This window comes from Neovison vison, chromosome 2, assembly GCF_020171115.1.
Source record: "Neovison vison isolate M4711 chromosome 2, ASM_NN_V1, whole genome shotgun sequence".
In the NCBI taxonomy this organism is placed as follows: domain Eukaryota; kingdom Metazoa; phylum Chordata; class Mammalia; order Carnivora; family Mustelidae; genus Neogale; species Neogale vison.
Genome location: NC_058092.1, coordinates 93922817 through 93936069, shown reverse-complemented (window position 1 = coordinate 93936069; position 13253 = coordinate 93922817). Strand labels below are relative to the sequence as shown.

General features: G+C 44.1%; 1 protein-coding gene and 1 pseudogene across 4 annotated transcripts in view; both read right to left on the bottom strand.

Moving 5' to 3' along the window:
- ELAPOR1 (endosome-lysosome associated apoptosis and autophagy regulator 1) overlaps positions 1 to 13138 on the bottom strand; it is a 69739-nt gene extending 56601 nt beyond the window's left edge. For all 4 annotated transcript variants that reach the window (XM_044238830.1, XM_044238827.1, XM_044238829.1 and 1 more), the window contains exon 1: positions 12870 to 13138. In XM_044238830.1, the coding sequence (XP_044094765.1) occupies positions 12870 to 13022 (153 nt within the window). In that variant the 5' untranslated portion in view covers positions 13023 to 13138. The remainder of the gene's footprint in view (positions 1 to 12869) is intronic.
- On the bottom strand, positions 2491 to 3059 carry LOC122898523 (annotated as a pseudogene).
- Positions 13139 to 13253: the final 115 nt, after the last annotated feature.

Sequence of the window (13253 nt, the reverse complement as noted above, 5' to 3'; positions counted from 1 at the left end):
AACGAGCTAGTGAATATAAAAATCAGGACTCATCTTTGGATAATCCAGGACTAAAAACTCTATGTATTCTTTTAAAAATATGCTTTCTCCCCCTCCCCATAGTTCTTTGTTTCCTTCTGACATCCTGCTACCTTGTTTCTTATTCTGTGTTTGGTCATAGCCCTTTCCTTTCTTGTATGGATGATTTATGTAGCTCAATATTTGCAAAGGGAAGCTCTAGCCCTCATCTTTTAAAAAAAATGTTTTACAAGGAAAAAAATTGAGCCATTAATTCAAAATTTATGGAGCATCTAGCCTGTGTTCAGCACATGGCTGGGCACACCTGACTTTTCTGACATGCTGTCCTGAGCCAGCACCACCCTTAGGAGAATCTGAAGCAAGTCAAACAAATGGATACCCTTGATGCTTCCTTTTATCTTTTCTCTCGGTGGCTTACTTGCCACTCTTTTATCTTCATGTGATTGAGGTTGGAGGGCAAAGTAATCAATTTCAAGCAGAAAATTAGCCAATTTCAGTTTCCTTTCTAATTGAGGAACAGCTTTCCTTGACTGTTGTGCATGGGGTAAGAAGAGGGGCGTTCCAATAAGGACGCAGGCTTATTACATTAAAATCCAATTATTATTACGGGTTTTTGCATTTTTTTGTATCATCAGCACAATTCCGATTTAGAAAATCATGTCCTAGGCCTGTGAAAGCCACTTTATTTATTTTTTTTCCCACCCTGCAGAGTTCTGTGGGTCTTTTTAAAAATGCTTTTAATAACACGTGTCAAATCGAAGGAGAAGAATGGGTGATAACCTCACATTAGGGTTCTCAGACTTAAAAAGATTTTGAAAAGCACAGAGCTAGGAAGTATGAAAAATATATTTTCTTTCGGCAGCTGTCAAGCACTAACTATAATTATCTGTTCTGTGCTTTATCTGGTATGACATAGAAAGAGAGCTTAGGAAGAAATGTGACAAACAGCACAGTTTTTATCACTTTACTAGACGAATGATACAGACTGAGGAAGAGCTCTGAGTTGGACCAAATTATTTTCTGAAAATCTGGCAAAATTAGCCATCAGGCCCATCTGTCCTGACGGGGAAAAGCTGGCAGCTTGATAGAGCCGACAGGCTCTGCAGCCCGGCCCTCCGGGTCTCGGTGATTCCTGGGGGAGAAGAGAGTAGCGGCGGCCCTCCCAGACAAGGCCTCCCTCCTCCCTCTGACTGCAGATGGAGAAGGCTAATGCTGTCCTTAAAAATCCATGCTCCCAACCTGGCACACCTCTATCAAAATGCTAAACACTTGGACTCTTTGACAGACTCAGATAAGTTGCCTCAGTACACATAGAGGACAGTCACTGCAGCTCTGTTACCATATAAATGACGGGAACTGACCTAGTCATCAACTTTGCTTTAGCATATCACGGCACATGTTTATCACGAACCACCACGGAGCTGTTAAAAATAAAGATGTGGATCTGTAGTACGGAAAACAATAAAATACAGAACAGGACACATATTCTGATCTGATTTGTATAGAAGGCGAAAAAATAGACGTGCTTGTAGAGGCATAAGATATTTCAAGAAGAATATCGAAGCAGGAGCTGACAGAGGTTAGCCTTTGGGGACTTGTGAGGGGCGGGGAGGGGAAACTTTTACTTCTAGGCTTCTACCCTTTGCACAATTGGGGCTGACATGCAGAAGGCAGCAGGGTGGGGAAGAGCCCAGCTGCTGGAGTTCCTGCTCTCTTTCCAGCCAAGTAACCTCTGGCAGGCTAATCTCTCTGTGGCAGGCACTGGGAAATTAGAAATGATTAAAATGTACACGAATACCAGCCCTCACAGAGTTTACATTCTAGTCAGAAAATATGGATAATTAAAAAAAAATGTTGTATGTGCGCGCACACACAGATGTATGTACGTAAACTACATGCCGGAGGGCTGTGGGAGAGAGTGGAGCAAGCAAGAGGAGAGGGATGGGGTGGAATGGAGGTGGGGTGCCTACCTCACAGAGTTCTTATGAGGACCAAAGTGCCTGTAGGTCACTTGGGGAGCTCAATAAATGTAAGCTAATATTATGGGCATATATTACCTTATGATGGAAAAATTAATAACAATTTTTAAACAAACAGTGCCCTCCGGGACTTTTGCTTAAGATATCTTCTTTTAATAGCTTTGAAACTTCAAAATGGGGATATGCATTTCTCATTTTGCAAGTGTAAATTGATCTTGCCCAGCCACACTGGCCTTCTCTCTGTCTCCTAGGCACAGACTCTTTTTCTTTTTTTTTTTTTACAGATCCTGCCACAGGTTTATTTGTACAAATAACACAGGAGGACACCAGCCCCATGCGGATAGAAGCCCAGGGGTCATACCAGTCCTTCTGTCCTCACACTGGCAGACAGAAGCCTCTGCACTGGAGCCTTTGTGGGGGCCTGAGCACCTTTGGGAGTCTGAGCTGCAGCAGGAGCAGGAGCTGGAGCTGGAGCTGAAGTCGCAGCCGAAGTCTAGGCCTTGGCCTTGGCCTTCGGCCAGCAGAGCCTGAGACCCTTGGCAATGTAGGCACGAGCACGTTTCCCAAGCTTGGGGTGAGCGATGTAGGCAAGTCGATTTGAGCTTGCGCCTGCTGCCCTTTGGGATCTTGGGCTTGACCTCCTTGGGCTTGACGAGGGTCTGGATAGCCTCGGCTCGTGCACTCATGGCCTTGGCGTTGTTGGCCTGCATCTTCTTCAGGCCCTTCTTGTTGTGCTTCTTGGCAAAGCGCATGTTCCTCAGGAACTTGGGGTCCTCCCCCTTAAGGGATTCATATCTTTGGGACCGGGGTTTCCTGATGCCATTTCTGTGCCATTTTCGTGACTGGTGGTGCGTGGTGTGGTTCTCAGACTTGGCCACGTCTGCACCGAAGCCTGCGGCTCCCGAAGCGCCTCAGACCAGAAGAGAAAGCGGCACAGACTCTTTCCTGCCTGCAAGCTTGTCCACTCCTTTTCACCTGCCAAACTTCTCCACAGCTTTCATTCAGCTCGCCGCTTAAACCCACTCCTCAGAGAGGTCAGCTGTCACCCTCCCCATCTACCATCTAGGGTAGATCCACGATCTACGGTTAGGTCTCCTTATCATATCTTCTGCATTTCTTTCATATCACTGGACCAAATTTGCAAGTCAATTGCACTGGTTATTTGGGAGTATCAAGTCTGCTATTCCAAGCCCAGTTCCTCCCCAGGGCCATTTACATGGGGAAACGTTAAAGAGGGGATGCTCGCTGGTGGAGGGAGAAGAAGCTGAGAAGCAATTTAGAAAAAGACTGATGTATATTTGTTTGTATTGCTTGCTATAGAATGAGTGAGAGTCTGTCCCTCAGTTGCAGTAATAGCTTCGAGAAACATTCTAAGGTCTCTTGGGAGCTCTAGGTTGGGTCCTTCTTGAAACCAGGAGGGGTCCTTCAGCTAGGGGCCAAGCAAAAACAAGGGGGTGTGTGTGTTGCCTACCGCCCCATTTGTTAAGTTTGAAAGGACTGACAATATTGCCAGAGATATGAGAAAAGGTGAGGACATGCAGAGTTCACGGAAAATAAAATTGGTGCAATTTCCCCAAAAGAGAAATTGGATAATAGGGAGCAATATAAAATATATGTGCACTTTGTGGGGCGCCTGGGTGGCTCAGTGGGTTAAACCTACTGCCTTTGGCTCAGGTCATGATCCCAGGATCCTGGAATTGAGCCCCGAATCAGGCTTTCTGCTCAATGGGGAGTCTACTTCCTCTTCTCTCTCTGCCTGTCTCTCTGCCTACTTGTGATCTCTGTCAAATAAGTAAATAAAACCTTTAAAAATATATATGTGCTCTTTGATCAAGGAATCTTCATGTATGGAATATAGCTAAGGAGTTAACAGGATAACAATTGAGCAAATGTTTACAAATATATATGCAAAAGCATTCATTTCAGTATTGTTGATAGCAATAGGATTTAGAAGCCATCTGAATTGGTTGGTTAAATAGATTATATTCTATACATGCTACAGAACTCTATGTAACCTTTAAAATGATGAAGTTAAGGGTGCCTGGGTGGCTCAGTGAGTTAAGGTCTCTGCCTTCGGCTCAGGACATGATCTCCAGGGTCCTGGGATTGACCCCCGCATCGGGCTCTCTGCTCAGCAGGGAGCCTGCTTCCCTTCCTCTCTCTCTGCCTGCCTCTCTGCCTACTTGTGATCTCTGTCAAATAAATAAATAAAAATAAGTAAATAAATAAAATGATGAAGTTAGACCTATATTTATTAACAGATAGAGATGTCTTTTGCAAATTCTTGCATGAAAAAAAGGGTTATGACACAGCATGTATGATATGATCCCATTTATGGAAAATTATATATTTATATCTCTACATGTAAGTGTAGAAGTATAGAAAGTCTACAAGTATAAAAGGAAGCCTGGAAATAGGCAACAAAGTGTTTATAGTGATGTTAGCCAGTTATGAAATTTTGGGTAAGTTTTGCATCCCTGTTCACATTCTCTACTTCCTGATATTTTAGTATAAGAATGTACCATTGTTACAAAAATAATAAAGCTATTTAAAAATAGTATTCAGTATGCCAAAAGAGAATAAGGCAATCTGGAGCTCAGTCCCATTCCTCAGTCCCCATTCCTCAGTTTTCAAAAAGCTGATCATAAAACGGTAACAAGCACAACATTAAGCACTGACTCTACGCTATGCATTTTGCAAAACACTGTAAGCATTTTGCTTAATCCTCCCACCAATTCATAAAAGATATAAATTATCCCCATTTTCCAAATGAAAAAATTGAGAAGACAGGGGAGTATCTTGCCCAAGATAATGCAGTTGAAATGGTCAGTTGTCACCGCCAAGTCAACACGGACCACAGAAACATGCGAACCACATACAAGGTTTTAAAATTACCAGTAAAATAAATAAATAAATAAATAAATAAATAAATAAATAAATAAATCAATAAATAAAATTACCAGTAAGCACATTTGAAAAAGTATAGAGACACAGGTGAAATTATATTTTTCGGGTGAAATTAATTTTAACACTACATTTCAATATGCCATCAGCATGCAATATTATTGAGATGTTTCGCATTCATTTTTTCTGTACTAAGTTCCATTAGAAACTTAGTTTCTTTTTTTTAAGATTTTATTTATTTATTTGACACTCAAATGCACACTCAACTCAGTCATTGAAAATTTGTCAGCTGTGCTTGCAACTACTTGGGTATGTGTATCTACTTTCTTTCTTTTTTTTAGATTTATTTATTTATTTTAGAGACAGAGGGTGCAAGTAGGGGGACGGGCAGAGGGAGAGAGGAAGATTCCCTGTTGAGAGTGGAGCTCTCTGGGCTTATTCTCTCCACCCTGAGATCACAGCCTAAGAAGAAACCCAGAGTCAGTTGCTTAACCAACTGAGCCATCCAGGGGTCCCCATCTACTTTCTTAACCAGAAATTTAATGAAATCCAAATAGAGATTCAGTATTTTTTATGAAAATTTAGCATCTGAATTCAGTCATGCTGTAAAGTGTAACACACATACCGGACTTGGAACAGAAACTTAATTTCTTAGTTAGGAACTAAGTTTCTGGGGCATCTGGGTGGCTCAGTGGGTTAAAGCCTCTGCCTTCAGCTTAGGTCATGATCCCAGGGTCCTGGGATCGAGCCCCGCATCGGGCTCCCTGCTCAATGGGGAGTTTGCTTCTCCCTCTCCCACTCCCCCTGCTTGTATAGCCTTCTCTCTCAAATAAGTAAATAAAATCTTTTTTTAAAAAAATCCATTTCCTCAGCTATACTAGCTGCATTTTCATTGCTCGATAGCCACACAAGGCTAGTGGCTACCATATCTGGCTAGCACAGCTCCAGACCCTTACCTGCTACGCTCTCTTCCTTCTCTTTGCCAAGTTTTACCAACTTTGTCCTCAGAATAGATTTCACATCTACTCTTTTTCCCTTTCCAACACTCTTATCCCTGTTAAATTCTTATTATTTACTACTATAAGACCATGTTAATTATATTTCCACTAAAAATCTAGAACAGCTAATGTTTATTGAGTACTTACTATGCACCAGGAACTAGTCTAAGCACTTTATATGTATGAATTCACTTGACTGTCATAATATAGTAATCAATTAAGTGGACTTTATTAATTTTCCCATGGCAATGATGAAGAAGCTGAGGTGTGAGGAGATTAAATAGCTTCTCCAAGGTCATGCCATTACTGAGCGAAGGAGCTGGAAATTGAACCCACCCCACTCCATATATCCAGACCCCACACTCTGTACCATATTCTGCCTCCCTCTCACAAAAACATATGTAAAGGGCCCCTGGGTGGCTCAGTGGGTTAAGCCGCTGCCTTCGGCTCAGGTCATGATCTCAGGGTCCTGGGATCGAGTCCCGCATCAGGCTCTCTGCTCAGCAGGGAGCCTGCTTCCCTCTCTCTCTCTCTTTGCCTGCCTCTCTATCTACTTGTGATTCCTCTCTGTCAAATAAATAAATAAAATCTTTAAAAAAATATGTAAAATTCATAGTTTGAATGCTAGGAGTAGAGGTGATTTTTACTCTCTTCTTCTTATTTATCTATTTTTCCCCAAGTTTTCTGCGAAGGAAATGTGTCACTTTTACAATTTTTAAAGTTTTTCTTTTTTTTTTAAAGATTTTTATTTATTTATTTGAAAGAGACAGAGAGAGTGCACACACAAGCAGGGGGAGGGGCTGAAGGAGAGGGAGAAGCAGACTCCCCACTGAGCACAGAGCCAACATAGGGCTCAATCCTAACGACGCCAAGATCATGACCTGAGCCAAAGTCAGACACCCCACTGACTGAGCCACCCAGCTGCCCCTAAAGTTTTTCTTTGAAAGTAAGGCAGATTGAGCTTGAGAAGCTCAGTCAGTTGAGCAACTGACTCTTGATTTTGGCTCAGGTTATGATCTTGGAGTTGTGAGACTGAGCCCCACACTGGGCTCCACACTCAGCTTGGAGTCTGCTTGAGATTCTTCCCTTCTGTTTCTGCCCCAGCCCCCATTATCTCTCTCTCTCTCAAATAAATAAAACATTTTTAAAAATAAAATAAAGTAAGGTAGATAATGATCAGACTGGTCCAGTTTTAGTATACTCCTAACTTGAGATGGGAGAATAGACAAAATGACTCCCCAAAAGCCTTCAGATCTCAAATATCTATTACTCATTAGACCTCTCTAATAGCAACTGAAACCAGCACATCTCACAACCCTACAAGAGTACCTAGTGAGGGGCGCCTGGGTGGCTCAGTCGGTTAAGCAGCTGCCTTCAGCTCAGGTCGTGATTCCAGGGTCCTGGGATTGAGTCCCACATTGGACTCCCTGCTCAGCAGGAAGCCTACTTCTCTCTCTCCCTCTGCTCCTCCCACCTGCTTGCGTGCTCTCTCTTTCTCTGTCAAATAAATGAATAAAATCTCTGGGGGGAAAAAAAAGTACTTCATGACAAAAGGAGCCTTTCTATATCCCCTCTCCACCAAATATGGCAGGATGTTTTAAACATTGAAGCTTGGTGACTCCCAACCAAAGGAGTCACTTCAAATCTTTTTTTTTTAAGTTTAAAATAAAATTTTTTAAAGATTTTATTTATTTATTTGATAGAGAGACACAGTGAGAGAGGGAGCACAAGCAGGGGAAGTGAATGAGGGAGAAGCAGGCTTCCTGTGGAGGAGAAAGCCAAATGCAGGGCTCGATCCCAGAACCCTGGGATCATGACCTGAGCCAAAGGCAGAGCTTAACGACTGAGCCACCCAGGCACTCCTAAGTTTTTAAATTTTTATTTAAGTAAACTTTACACCCAATGTGAGGCTCAAACTCACAACCCTGATTTCAAAAATTGCACGCCCCTCCAACTGAGTAGCCAGGTGCCCCAAGTCACTTTGTTTTTTAATTTTTTTTAAAAGATGGATTTATTTATTTTAGAGAGAGATCGAGAGAGCAGGGGGAGGGAGAGAATCTCAAGCAGACTCTCTGTTGAGTGTGATCCGGATGTTGGGGGCTTGATCCCCCAACTCTGATATCATGACCGACCAGAACCAAGAGCCGGAAGTTCAATCGACTGAGCCCCCCAGGCGCCCCCCAGGAGTCACTTTAAATCTTAGGCTCCCGGTGAAATAGTTCCTGAAATCTCAGGGGTCCTGAATGTTTTCTAGACCTACTCATTTCCCTGTGGAATCCAAACCTTAAATAATGCGTTAGAAGCAAATACAGGAGGAAACATAAAAGGTCCGAAGATATGATCATGCAGTGAAATACTATGCTGGGATCTCAGGACTTTCTCCCTCCTGGTAGAGGGGCTGATCCAGGGGAGTCAGAACTATGAAAGTCCATCACTCTGCTCCTAAAGCTGTTCTTTCTACATCTCCCGCACCCACTCAAAAACCCTGACCAAAACCCATGGCTTGCCCCTCTCCTTCACCCTACACATAAAGTCAGTTGCCAAACCCTCTAAACTCTACCTTCAGCATATTTTCCCCATCTCCACCTCTCCATGTGTCCCACTGCCACCTGCCAGCACAGTCCTGTTAGCCTCCTCCTTGACTGATCTCCTTGCTCCCACCTCCCTCTCTTACCTTCTGGCCTTCCTCAACCATGTTTACTTTTCATTCCTATTAATCCACACTGAGAAGTCTGCTATCTCTGCCAGAAATCCTTCAGGGATTCTCCACTTCAGATTTCTAACTTTCCAGGCTGGATTTCTATTGTCCCCCACACCTACTCCACATTCCAACCTTATCTCCTGTTGTACTCACACGTACTTCACATTTCTGCCGCCTGATCTACTGGCAATTCCCAGGATCCCCTGCATTTTCTTCGTGGACCTTTCTGCAGACTCCCCCCTCTATCCAATCCATCTTTGCCTTTGCAGTCCTCCTGATTATTCCGGAACTAGGTCAAGTGCCAACTGTTCAAATATGTTTTCTTCTTCTCCTATTCAACTCTGTATTGCTACTCTTGCATTGCTTACCATATGTTAACTGTGCGTTATCATTTATATATCCTTATTTGTGTACTTACTTTTCTGCCTACCAGTATTTCTTAAGCACCTGTGACATGTCAAGGGTATGCACTGGGTCTTTTGCATGTGTTATCTAACTTAATTTAATCCTCACAGCAGCCTTGTTAGAGTAAGAATCATAATGTGTATTACCATTCCCATTTTACAGATCAGGAATCCGAGGCTGCAAGAAGTGAATTAACTTGTTTGATGCAGTATCCTTACTAAGTGGCAGAGTCATCCCTCACTCATCCAATTTTATTACAATCCAGGTGTGCCAGATTCCCAGGTCCTATGGACTTCCCAGTATAGATTGGGAAGTCCCTTTGGGGGCAATTAGCACTGGAGCCTCAGGACAAGACAGATCTGTTAAAGAGGGTTTTCGGCTCCTCTCTCATTTGATGTATATTCATTGTGTTATGGGAAATGCTCCCTTGGCTCTCAGTCAGCACTCTGCCCAGGCTAGCACAGGGCTAAAGAAATGATTCATGAAAACAAATACCATACAGGATGCTTAGTTCCACTGGTGACCTTGATTACTGTAAAATTGTGTAAGCAAAGGCACGCCACACCCCAACATAGCTTTAGCAATCCATAACTCCCCGTTCTCTGCCACCTCAGTTTAAGCCTCCTGCTAAATCTCTCTGTTTCCTGGGGTGCCTAGGTGGCTCAGTGGGTTAAAGCCTCTGCCTCCAGCTCAGGTCATGATCTTAGGGTCCTGGGATAGAGACCCACATTGGGCTCTCTGCTCAGCAGGGAGCCAGCTTCCTCCTCTCTCTCTGCCTGCCTCTCTTCCTACTTGTGATCTCTGTCAAATAAATAAATAAAATCTTTTTAAAAAATGATTAAATCTCTCTGTTTCCTGATTAGATCCAGAGGGGTACCTCAGATTTCAAAAATAAGGCTGGAACAGCACTGTTGTCATATCAGGTTGGCCTGAAAAGAGTCCCCGCCAGTAATACCCAACATGGACTCACAAGGAATTCATATGAAGATTAAGAATAGAGAAGCGGGGCGCCCGGGTGGCTCAGTGGGTTAAGCCGCTGCCTTCGGCTCGGGTCATGATCTCAGGGTCCTGGGATCGAGTCCCGCATCGGGCTCTCTGCTCAGCAGGAAGCCTGCTTCCCTCTCTCTCTCTGCCTACCTCTCCATCTACTTGTGATTTCTCTCTGTCAAATAAATAAATTAAAAATCTTTAGAAAAAAAAGTTTAAAAAAAAAAAAAAAGAATAGAGAAGCGTTAGTCTACCCTGAATTGATTTTTCACCATTTGGGTTGGAAGCCCCCAAACTTGTTGAGTCAGTTCATATTGCCAAATGAAGACTGTTGTAACAATGCGTTTATTCTCTTCTTTATTATTTGGAGTCAAGGGTGTCCAGCAGCCACTGTTTGCTCAAGGAAAGTCTAAACAGAACTTGCAGGGACGCCTGAGTGGCTCCGTTGCTTAACCGTCTGCCTTTGGCTCAGGTCATGATCCCAGGGTCCAGGTATCGAGTCCCACTTCAGGGTCCTTGCTCAATGGGGAGCCTGCTTCTCCCACTGTCTGCCTTTCCCTTTGCTCGTGTTCCCTCTCTTTCCCTGACAAATAAATAAATAAAATCTTAAGAAAAAAAAAACAAAACGGGTCTTGCTGATGCCTGTGGCCAACTCCTAAGTCACTTTGACTCTGGCATGGGGTATGGATCTAATGGTAATGAAGCTGAAAAGGAAAGGGGTTAGGTAACTCTAACTTGTGTTTGATTTTTATGGTTTTGGGAGTTTTTTGTGTGTGTATTTTCTCTTTCAATACTCAAGGCAATCCTTTTTGTGGTAGGTGTTATTGAAACACCCATTGTACAGATCCAAAAACTGTGTGGTAAATAACAGGTAGAGACTAGACTCCTGGTATGTTGAGTTGCACAGTTAACACTGGCCCGAGCTCAGGCTCTGCAGTAAGACCTTATGCTTAGACAAATGGCAGCCATTTAAAAATGAGTAAATGCAAAAATATGTGCCCAAGTTAGAGGTCTCAAGCATCAGTATTCTTCCTTCCCTCCAAAACAAGATGATACAAAGTGTTTAATTTCTCAAATGTCTCACATTTTCCAGAGTTGACAAGCTCTCACCAAGAAGCAATAGTGGAACTGTTAAGATTCTTACCTTCCACTCAGAGGAGACTCCCATACTGGATTCTTAGGCAAGGGTGCTTGGTTGAACTAGGTATCTCAGTTGGTTAGGCCACACACCACCAAGCCCAGTAAGCCACAGTCACTGAGAAGATCATCCTGTTCCTAGCCATCTTTAAAACAGGTCATAAAGGGGCTCTGGGAAGGCTCAGTTGGTTAAGCATCTGATTTCGACTCAGATCATGATCTCAAGGTTCTGGGATGGAGCCCACTGGGACAGGCTCCCTGCTCAGCAGGGAGTCTGCTTCTGCATTTCCCTCTGCCCCTCCCCCTGCTCATTTGTATGCTCTTTCACTCTCTCTCTCTCTCAAATAAATGAACAAAATCTTAAAAAAAGAAAAAACAGTTCATAAAGTGGCTGAGTGAAAATGTAGGCAGTCCAGGGAAGGTCATCATTGGAACTGAAAAAAAGTTATCAAAAGTGCCACTGACTGGGATCACTTGTGCCATATTCATGAATGAAGTACAAAATTCTCTCTCCTTACCCCACCCTTCAGTTCTTCCTGATCTGTTTTGTTGTAGACAGTCTAATGGATAGAGCACCTTCATAATAATATATTTCCATATGAGAGGGGGTTGCTTTTACTAATCAGTGAACACTAACAACTCATAAAAAGTATTTCAATCTCTCAAAACCCTAGCTAAGTATGACAATGGAGATTCTTTTTACAGGGCTAAACTCTTGGTGTATTATGAAATCTTTCACATCTCACAGAGATAACAGAACAACTCTTATTTTACCTTCCCCAGTGCAGTTCTTGTTGCTGTCTCTGCCATATGGTTAAAAAAGCTTACCCAGAGAACAACCAAATAATGGTATTTCAAACCTATAGAAACTACTGAGTTTTGTTATTACTTAATACCTTTGTATTCCTCCAAAAAGAATGGTCAAAGGATTTTCAGTGGGAAGACATTCACTGCCTATCGTCTGAATTGTGCCGGCAACCTTTAAGAAACACCTTGAAAAAGACTTGTGACATATGTCAACATAAGTCCAGAGAAGGAAAGTAGAGACTGGCGGAAAGCGAGATATTACAGACTCAAAGTCTTCTCAGAGGGGTTCGTGGGCTGTCAGGTACACTAAACAAAGCACACTGGGGGAGGCAAAGCACTTAGCAGCCCACAAGGTAACTGGATGTTTAAGAAGGAGGGGAGGGGGAGAAAGGTGATGGGTTCCTTCAGTTCCCCTGTCACATCTCCCAACTTCACACTTATTTGAAACCATAATAAAACCACAAGGATGTCCGCTTTTCTCCCCTACTTTCCTCGGCCTTCCTAACACCTTTCTTACCCCGCTCTTCCCTCTCACTTTCCAATTTGCCCCTATGTACATAATCTTTTGTTTTCAACTACTTTAAGGTATTTCATTGCAGCTGGAAAACCATCCATGTCTTCTTCCTTGATTTCCGAGCCCAGGGACCCAGGTCCTTCCTGGGCTCCTTGGAGCTGGGACCTTCTCCTCTGAGCTCAGCAGCCCAGGCTGTGAGGATGATCTATTTCATGAGTCCTCCAGTGGGCTGGCCTCTCCATGACGCCAGTCCGTTCCTCTTCCCGCCCCCCACCCGCCAACCCCCCCCCCCCCGCCTCATCCCCAAAGAAACCTAAACTCCGTAGCCTCTGAAACTGTCTGTGCCTGGGTCCCCAAGGTCTCCGCCAGGATCCAAGATTTATCTGACCAAAGTAGGGTCAGGTCGGGGAAAACAGTACCTCTTTACAGGCGTGAAGCTCCGGTACCGCTCCCTGGGTCACCTGGAAGGCGGTCCCAACCCAGAGCAGCAGCCGCAGAAGCCGGAGTGTGCGCCGCTCCGTTCTTCCCCTGCCTCTGGCAGAGGGATGGAGGCTGCGCCCCGGCTCAGCCATAGCGTTGTCCTGCGCGAGCGGCAGCAGCGGCTCAGGTGCTGCGGCTGCTGCTACTGCTGGCAGAAGGCGGAAAAAAAGGGGAGGGAGGTTCACAGCGGGAGGATGCAAGGGGCTGGGCTCGCTTCAGTCACCTCCCTGCGGCTACGCCGAGGCCGCCCATCCTTCCTCCTCCCTCCTTCCTCTTCTCCTCCTACCCACGTCGCCTTGGCAACCGCCTCCTCTTTCCCTCCG